The 10,242-nt window shown below is 25.3% G+C and overlaps 2 protein-coding genes across 7 annotated transcripts; one reads left to right on the top strand and one right to left on the bottom strand.

The window, feature by feature from the left end:
* Nucleotides 1-112: 112 nt before the first annotated feature.
* Nucleotides 113-6,833, bottom strand: LOC124422580 (GMP reductase 1-like). Of its 6 annotated transcripts, none has more exons than XM_046959232.1 (8): nt 6,672-6,829; nt 3,161-3,400; nt 2,453-2,672; nt 2,073-2,192; nt 1,271-1,528; nt 962-1,150; nt 655-857; nt 113-559 (listed from the first exon to the last, which is right to left on the bottom strand). In XM_046959232.1, exons 3-8 carry the CDS (start codon nt 2,537-2,539, stop codon nt 373-375), a joined length of 1,044 nt encoding a protein of 347 aa, XP_046815188.1. In that variant the 5' UTR covers nt 2,540-2,672; nt 3,161-3,400; nt 6,672-6,829; the 3' UTR covers nt 113-372. The 6 variants fall into 6 exon arrangements, with proteins under 6 accessions (XP_046815188.1, XP_046815190.1, XP_046815192.1 ...); XM_046959234.1 differs by having other exon boundaries at nt 3,218-3,400; XM_046959236.1 differs by lacking the exon at nt 3,161-3,400 and having other exon boundaries at nt 6,681-6,833.
* A 374-nt stretch (nt 6,834-7,207) lies between these two features.
* Nucleotides 7,208-10,171, top strand: LOC124422577 (ribosomal RNA processing protein 1 homolog). The gene is made up of 7 exons (XM_046959228.1): nt 7,208-7,656; nt 7,767-7,990; nt 8,094-8,264; nt 8,324-8,506; nt 8,592-8,857; nt 8,938-9,688; nt 9,860-10,171. The coding sequence occupies exons 1-7, from the start codon at nt 7,416-7,418 to the stop codon at nt 10,094-10,096; spliced, it is 2,073 nt and encodes a 690-aa protein (XP_046815184.1). The 5' UTR covers nt 7,208-7,415; the 3' UTR covers nt 10,097-10,171.
* The last annotated feature ends 71 nt before the right edge of the window (nt 10,172-10,242 follow it).

Here is a 10,242-nt window from a genome sequence, read left to right as displayed (position 1 = left end):
AAAAATTGAAAGTTATTTCTAATATTGACTTAATATAACTGAAATATTCATATAATTATTCAAAATCAAATTTGTAAATGGGTAGGAAAATTAAGTATTCTGAAAAAAATTATACATGCAAAAAAATGTTTATTTGTGCATAGACATGTTATTATCTGATTCATTTAAGCATAATAAACAATGTAAGTTTAATAAAAGGCTCATAATATAATACTTAAATTAAAGTTTATATATATATATATATATATATTATGTATAAATTATTTGCCAGCAAAAAGATAATGCATGGTAACTGCAAAAATTAATAATCAAAAAGCCTTCTTGCCTATAATTATACTACAACACATTTTTTAAGAAATATTTTTACATTTCTCATGGTGGACCATACATAGGATTTAATTGTTGCGTACAGCGAATGAACGTAGCACGTCTCGGTAATTCACGTAATCTTTCCGCACCTGTATACGCGCATGCAGACCGCAAACCTCCTAACATATCTAAAACTGTATTTTCTACTAAACCCTTATAGGGTACTTCCACAGTCTTTCCTTCCGAGGACCTAAAAGCGTTAATAAATATACAATTAAAAAAGTATTATATTAATTATTTATATATATATATATATTAAAATTAAAAAATTGTAATTATTTGTACCTATATTCAGCAACACCACCAGCATGTTTTTTCATAGCTGTACTAGAAGCCATACCATAAAATAATTTATATTTTTTTCCATCTTTGTTTATGATTTCACCTTCACATTCATCATGACCAGCAAACATACCACCAGCCATGACAAAATCGGCACCAGCGCCAAAAGCTTTTGCTAAATCACCTGGACAAGTACAACCTCCATCCTAAAATATAATAAAAATTTCTTATTGTCTATTGAATTGTATAATTTAATAATCATCCATATCAACATTAGCTTATACATACTCAACTAATGTCATTTACTTACAGAGATTATATGTCCTTTTAAACCATGTGCAGCATCCGCACATTCAATCACAGCACTTAACTGAGGATATCCAACACCTGTTTTCATTCTTGTAGTACACACAGAACCTGGACCAATTCCTACTTTAATAACATCAGCTCCCGAAAGTATTAATTCTTCCACCATTTCTCCTGTTACAACATTTCCTGCCTGTAATAGAATTATTTAAATACATTTTCACATATATTCTACTAATATATTTGCTTCTAATTACAAATTAGCAACTTATTAATTAAAGTTAATCTTTTATGTATTTTATTGAATGCTTACAATTATAGTATGGTTTGGATATTCAGATCGCACTTTTCTCACATACTCAACAAAATGTTGTGAATATCCATTAGCAACATCTAAACATATAAATGAAAGTTGTGGTACAGCAGCTATTATACTTGAAAGTCTTCCAAAATCTTCATTCCCTGTGCCAGAACTAGCAGCAACATTTTTTAAACATTCAGGATTCTCTGCAGCAAAATCTTTCCATTCATCTGCTGTATAATATTTATGAATAGTGGTAAAAAGCCCATGCTATAAATACAAAAAAAAATTAACATTAATTAATAGACGTTAAATTGTAATTAAATATTATCAGTTGTTTTGTGATTAATGTTGGATATAATTTTATAAAATTAAATATTGCGATTATAATAATTTATAACATAAATTTACAATTTTTTAATTTATAAATTACATACTAACATACTAACTACTTTTCAAAGCTTCATAAATGTGTTAATAACTTTTAATAACTTTCACACATAGTGTAATTTTAATTGGACTTTCCTAAGACAGTATAAAATCCATTTTGAATAATACAAGTAAATAGAACTTGCTTCAATTTCTTTCAGTAATATTTTCTGTTTTCTTACATTTTATTAGTTCTGAAACTTTAATATAAAAAATAACTATATGATTATATATCTTTGTGATCATATGAAACTAATAATATTGGAATCTTTTATGTCTATGATTCTCCTTTATAAAAAGAATTTTAATTTTGAATTTAGAAAATAGCCAACATTAAAATCTAACGCTATAATAATATTTTATACATAAAATAAATTAATTAAACCTTAGATAAGGCTCTTGCCATCTCAAATGTTCCTACTGTATCCATATTTGAAGCCATTACAGGTATGCCTCTGTAAGTTTGCTTCGAATTACGAAATGTAATTTCTCTATAAAGATCAACCTGAAATATAAATGTTAAAATATATTTACTGAATAACAAAAATGAAAAAAAAATATAACAATAAATATAGAAACTAAAAATCTGCAGATCTAAATAAAATAAACTATATCCTACTATATTAATGTCTTTTCCATCATTCTGTAATATCTTTAGGTTTTTTATGAATAATATTACTAATATAAAAGAAATAGTAAAAGTCTTATAATAATATACAACTATATTGTACTATAGAAATATTTTTAATGCAATTTCAAACTTACATCTGATCTGCTTTTTAATGTACTCCTTTTTGGTCGTAACAGAACATCTTTAAAGTCTAATTTTATATCATTTATTATATTTGGCATGTTAGTAGATGATTTATATTAACTGATCAGTTGAAAAATTTTTGCAAATGACAATTTCCTGTCAAAAAATTACTTTTCATCCACGTATATTGTGAATATTTTAAAGCATGGATGGACTGTTAGAATGGCATTTCTGAAAGAACAATTAAAATTGAAAAAACAATAAGTTTTATTTAAATAATTTACCTTTCATAAAATAAAATAAAAACTTATTTACACTTTGACCAAGCTGGATTAACTTTAATCAACGATTGACTCGATCAGCAGTGTAGCAAACAGTAAAACTTTTAACTATATATTGTTTTTAACCTATATTTTTGTGATATAAATAATTATTTAAAAATTATATACATAGTATGAAAATGCATGTATATATATATATATACATATATATATATATATATATATACATATTCTTTTAACTTATTTTAATTAATATTTTATTTGTTCCATAATATATATAAAATCTTTAAACGGTTATTGATGTTAAGGTTAAGAACGAAAATATAGGTTAAGAATGACATACAGTAAAAAGTTTTACTGTTTGCTACACTGTAAATCGAATTAATCATTGATTAATATTAATCGAGCTTGATCGAGCTTGATCGAGCTTAATCATACATATATTATACATAAGCAACCGCCGGCCTGCAAGCCGCATATGGCCCTTGCTCTTACTCATTTGCTTTGGTAAGGTGGGAGAAGATGACCCCCACTATTTGACAGCGCCATATCTCATGAGTTCCACGGCTTTTGTTTTTAAGCATAGAGTAATGGAATGATGATAAGTGAACTTAAGTAGTGGGGAACGAATTCATTGATGGTGGGGATTGTGCGACCCGCGGTGAAGAAGTTGTCCATCTATGATATATATAATACTACTATATTGTTAGGCCTCATAAGTGAAAAGAAAACTTCATCATCGATGCAGTGAAATAAAAGAATTTACTTTGCCCATTATGCGCAAAGTGTTCTGCGCAGGCTGTTAAATATAAAACTGAATTATACAATTATTGTAGATATACATAAAAGTAGAATACAACATATAAATAAAATTATAACTTCCACTCATTTACAAATGTTTTTTTATGATCAACAAATATATTAAATAAGAAAACAATCTTGGAGATAATTCGTTAATAATAAATAAGTAATAGTAAAGAAGTTTAATAAAAATAGTAAAGTGATATTCATATAATATAAAATTAAAAATAAAAATTAAATTCTATAAAATTATATTTCTTTATAAGAATATGTTATATATTACATTAACTATTAGTATAATAATAAAGAAAAATAAAGATAATGAGATTATCAAATATAATTGACATTTTATTATTGAAATGCATATAAAAAGGAATACAAAAATGACAATAAATTTGATAATAGTCATTAATAAGTACTAATAGTCTACAATGATTATTGATTAATAAATACGTAATATATCATCGTTTATGCTAAATATTCACGAACATTTAATTATTTTCATTGATTATACATTATTGTCATTTATTAAAATAAGTGTATAAAAAATATTTATATTATATAATATTAACATTATAACTACCACACCAATCAAAATGATTGGTATTTGTCAAAACGTCTTACAAGGAGTTTTACAATCTGTTTACCGAACTCGAATTAACCAATTTTCTCGTTTTTAGAATTTTTACTGCGTATCATTCAATATAATGGTGATCAGGAAAATTCTGGATTGATTATGATGCTAATGCAAAAATTATGGATACATTCAAAAATATCTTTACTCGTTCATTTAGATCTAAAGACGTAAAATGTGAATTGAAATTTTTGTTATGAATATTTTATGAAATTTTATCGCATACCATATTTCGCGCCACATAGTCATCATACATAGTCTTAAATATAGCCACCAGATGGAGCAATTGAGCTTATCACTGCACGTGGTCACTCTACATATACTACAACCATTGGATTAAGACCACTGTTGTGTTTTATACGATAATACTTTATAAGTTTTGAAAATGGCAAAATGATCGAAAATTTCAGAATTATAGCAATAACTTAACAATATATCAATGGAATACTCTGATATCGAGGATAATGAATTCTATAACTGAAAGTGAACCAAAAGAAAATGAAATTGGATAATGGTGTATTCGCGATAAAATTTTTGATAGTGAGCATAGTGATAATTAGATTGTAGACGAAGAAAATGTATGTAGTCTTTAGAAAATAAATTTGAAAATATTTTGTATTTACGTAAAAGAAAATGTGAATCGGTGCTTTCAAGTTCTGAAGATGAAAATGAAACTACAAGATCATCAAAATGAAATTGTCGCAGACAAGACCAGTTGGGAAAAAATACAAGAAGAATCTATTCCTGAAAGATAACCACTTCATAATATTTTCAGAAACATATCTGGTACTACAAAATATGGCAAAAAAAATATTATGATAAGTAAAGTAAATAATGCATTTTAATTATAATAATTTACGACCATATACTTAAACATATAATATCTTGCGTGGAATTTGAAGCTTTTTGAAAAATGGATCTTAATGAAAACAAAATTAAAAGCTTTCGTTCATGTACGATGAGCATACGAAATAAAAAATTGGAAATTTTCATATTTATGGGACAGAACTATGGAAATTTATTCGATCTGATAAAAAAAAAGTGATAGAAATCAATGTTTACAAAGATATAAATTTATATTAGCTATATGAAATAGGTTTATTCAAAATAGTCAGAATTATTATAAATCAGGAGCAAATTGACAAACAATTCTTTCCATTTAAAGCCAAATCAAGATTTACTCAATATTTGCCGTATAAACCAAACGACAAATTTGATATTAAATTTTGGCTGGCATCTGATATTCGAATTAAGTATTATTGTAAATGGATTTCCTTATTTAGACAAGTATGAAACACGAGTAACATCATAACCTCTAAATGAAATTGTCATACTTAAACTTACAGAACCGTATAACATAAAGGAAAGAAACATAATTGACAATTTTTTTATAACTTTATTGCTGGCATCTAAATTACTATCAAAAAGAACCACTCTGATTAAGACTATATACAGAAACAAAAGAGAACTCTTAAAAATTTGTAAAACAAAGGATTAGTAAAAAATAGGATTAGTCTTATAATTTACTAAAGCAGAAAAAAAAAGTTTTTATATTAGATTCGAAACATAAATCTATTAGAATTGGAAAAACTAAGAAGCGCTTATCTGAAATGATTAAATTTTATAAGACTAAATTTAACGAAAACATTGTAGATCAAATGATAAAGTAATATAGTGTCAAATCAGGATTAAGAAAATAACCATTTCAAGTATTTTTCAACATTTTAGATTTATCTGGCATAAATGCCTGGATCTTATATAAGGAAATAACAGCTAAAAAGATATCTAGAAAATATTTTATGTTTCAACTAGCAGATGAACTTGCCACTGAAAATGCAGTTGAAAATGTAAAACCAGGGATGAAATTATAAGAAGTTAATGTTCAAAAAATATCAAATAGTTCACTTTTTTTACACAAATGATGTCAAATAGGGGTACTCTAATAATAAGAAGACTTTAATAATAATCATTTGTAAAATACTTGTAAAAAATATGTATGCGGAAAATACACTCGAAAGAAAAACGTTTGTAAAAAATGTGACAAATTATATTTAATAATTTAATTTATATTATAAGAATAACTTAACTTCAAAATAGAAATTTATTTTAATATTTTTGTTATCAAATCGTATATATTTTGTTATACTTATTGTTATTATTTATATGTAAGTAATAAAATGTGCCAATCCTCATTTATGATACCATATGGATTAATAATATCAAAAATGTACTACATAAAATGAAATTCTTTTTGTATGAAAGTAATAAATCAATAAATATAAAAATATTCTATTATTTTTTAAGAATCAATCAGTTTAATAATATAAATATTTCTTATACACTTATCAATATGTAATGAAATGTTTTCAGTTTTTGATTTTTTTCATTGAAACGATTTCACATAAATAGAACAATTTAGGGATTTTCATAAAAAAGACTATAATATATTTTAATAATAGAATAAAAAAATTGTCTTCTATTTTTAAGAATATATATAATTAATAAATTTCTTACTGCTTTAACCTTCAAACAGCTTGTTATAACACGTGAGTTAACATTCTTGATTTTATTGAGAGAATTGTCACGAATGCACATAATGAATAAATATGATGTTATCAGTGCTATAATATTGTCAATATTTCCAATCCTAACTAATAATATAATAATACATATATGCCTTAAGTATATTGTCAGTGATAAAATCATATTCTTTCTATCGACCAATAAAATATATTTTAAAAAATCACGAATCTTAACTATGATTGGTATGTTAGATAACTTTTTAATTCAATTAATAATCACTTGTCTCCTTATTACATTTATCTGATTGGTTAAATTTTATTATTAACAAAATTATAATTTAAAAATTTGTATTTAAACATATTTATTTGCAAAAAATTCTTTAAAATATTACAATATAATAATTTTGTCTAATTTAAAAAATTGTTCTAATTAAAAAAACAATTTGGAAATATATTTCACCAAATAATTAGTTAATCCAACTTTTTATTACTTAAATATAATATAATATACAATATATGTTGGTAGTACTGCAACCACTTTATACGCACATTTATCGTTGTGGTGTATATAGTAAGAATGGTGGGTTTTATAGGTTAGAATTGCAATTTATACATTGAAAAAATCATTAAAAAATCAAGATTTTAATAATATTTTCAAGAATTGTATTAATTTAAAAATAGTTCATGATCGAACGTAATTACCATTAAAGTGTTCTGTTGATTTTTTATTTAAAAAATGGCTATAAAGAAAACTCAACGGCATGCACGTGCAATGCAAAAAGGTGTACGGGGTTCATTTAAAAATATTGAGAAACAAAAACAAGAAAAGAAAATAAAGGTGAAGGATAAGAAAGCCTTGATTATTGCACAAGAAATTAAATTTGCACGGTTATTGGCATGCAATGATAAAAAGATAAGAGACAAGGTTCTGAAAAGCGTCAAAAAATGGCTAACAGTACGTTCGAAAAGTTCATTTGGTAAGAGTTTGCCATTTTATTTTTAAGAATAATACTTTTGAATTACATTGAGGCATATATTTAAATCCATAATAAAATAATACTTTTAATTAATTTTTTTTTTATTTCAGAATTAACAGAAGCAGACTTTATGAGATTATGGAAAGGTTTATTTTATTGCATGTGGATGTCAGATAAACCATTAGCTCAAGAAGAGTTAGCTGAATCTCTTAGTAAAATTGTACATTGTCTGGATTCTATGTCAAACATAATGTTGTATACTAAAAGTACTTTACAAACTTTAGCAATAGAATGGTTTGGTATAGATCAATATAGATTGGATAAATTTGCAATGGTAAGTAAGTTTATAGAATGTATTCCTATTTATGGTTACATAATAATAATGATAATAAATGTATAATAATGCAAAAAATATATATTATTTTACATAATTACAGTTGGTAAGAAGAATATTACGACAAACTTTTAAAATATGCCATGATAAAAACTGGAATATTGAATGGGTACAAGGTCTAATGGAAATTTTAGAACAGCTTTTATTAGACAAAAAATTTTGTTTAGGTTTTAAAATGCATGTAACAGAGTTGTATTGGGAAGAGATTGCAAAGGTAAAAAATTCATAAAATATTTAAAGAGAAAAGATACAATTATTTCTATTTTTATGAAGGTCAGCTGTGGAAATTTACCAGAAGATGTTGTTACAATGCTTATTAAACCATTTATTGCCTATTTGGCTACAATAGAAGAAGAAAGATTAATTAAGCACATCATGAGACATATTTTCAGATATCTTATCTTTCAATCCAATATTGGAATAGATTATAAAGAAAAATTTGAAGCATGGAAACAAGTAAATGAGATAAAATAGTAGATTTAAACAATTATTTGTTTAATATTCTATAACCCTTATTTAATAAACTTATATTTTTGAACAGGCTGGATTCCCATGTGGCAATATTGAAGTTATGCAAAAAATAGAAGAATCTGATGAAGACAGTGATGAAGATACAAAAATACTTTCTAAGAAAGAATTAACAGAGACCACGGAAAAAGCTTTAGACCCAAGAGCTGGTAGAGTGGACGTTGAATTGCCACAAATAAGTTTTAATGCTAAAAAGATAGTTGAGTTAATTAAACAATATAAGTTTCATCCGTTATCAACAACAAAGTCACGAAGACAAATCGCGCGTCTTATAGAAGAGTAAGTATTACACAATGTATTTTATAATGCAATGTAATACGTAATATATATCCTCTTCTCTATAACATTATTATTTTTAGATTTACAGAGGTTTCGGAAGGTAGAATGCCTCTTGGTATAAAGGAAATAGCAGTTATAAACAAAGATAGATCAAAAATGGATCCGAAAAAAGCTGCATTACGTTTATTAAAATTTGATGAGGAATTATATTCAGATAGTCACAGAAGTAAACGAAAGAGGAAGAAAAATGAACAATTAGATGAAAATTTAATTAATGAATCACAAGAAAATGTCACGGACGAGGGTATTACTTTAGAATCAAATAAAGAATTAAATAAAAAGAAAAGAGTTAATCAAGATTTAAAATATAGTTTACATGAATCCAATGAAACAATAGAATCATGTTTAAAAGATTCGAAGATGACTAAAGTATCAGCATTAATTATTGATCGTTCTAAAAATAAACAAAAAAAACGAGATCAACTTGAAAGTGAAATTCTAAAAAATAAGAAAAACGACATAGATACAGTCATATCTAATAAAGTAAATAAACAAAAAGTAGTGAAAACGAAATCAACTTTAATTAATGAAAAAAATACAACTAAAAATATAATTATACATAAATTGAAAAAATTGAAGAATAATATGTGTGGACAATGGGATGTATCGGATAATGTTCCACCCATTCCTTTGAATCGCACTAATGACAATGAAAGTAAAATTAATAATGTATGTAATGGAGAACTTAATGCATCGATATCAAGCGATACAAGTGATGTAACATTCGATAAACAGATAGAATGGTTGAGGCCTACATTAAAAAAATCTATAGTAAGTTTCTTAAAAAATAAACTAAATTAATTTTGTTTGAGCGATAAGTTAATTATTAAATAATAGCCTATTAAGAAAATAGCGCTATTAAGAACAGATAAAACTATTATTAATAATAGACCTATTAAGAAAATAGCGTATTAAGTAAATTGAATAAATTATCATTTACAGGGATCAAGTGAACACGTCCAAGAACAAAATAAATCTGTTAATGATACAGGATTGAAGAAACGCGTAAAAATCGTCTTACAACGTAACACTGCCCAACATACATCTGATTATATTCAACAAATTCGGAAAAGTCCAGCTATCCCTTTTGATGCTAATAAAAAACCTTTAGTTGGTGTTTTAAAAGCTAGCCCTATGCCAAGTCCAGTAAATCCATTTTATAAAAGACACGTCAAATAAAAATACAATTATGCAAAGAACGGACTTAGACAATTGTTTCTTAATAAAAATAAAAGTACAACCTTTTATTTATAATTATCTCTGATCTTCTCTCATTGCCCAATGATAAAATACATATCTAAGATTAAAAGACACTTTATTATTAT

The sequence above is a fragment of the Vespa crabro genome, chromosome 3 (assembly GCF_910589235.1).
Source record: "Vespa crabro chromosome 3, iyVesCrab1.2, whole genome shotgun sequence".
Classification (NCBI taxonomy): Eukaryota; Metazoa; Arthropoda; class Insecta; order Hymenoptera; family Vespidae; genus Vespa; species Vespa crabro.
This window is presented reverse-complemented; position numbering and strand designations above follow the sequence as displayed.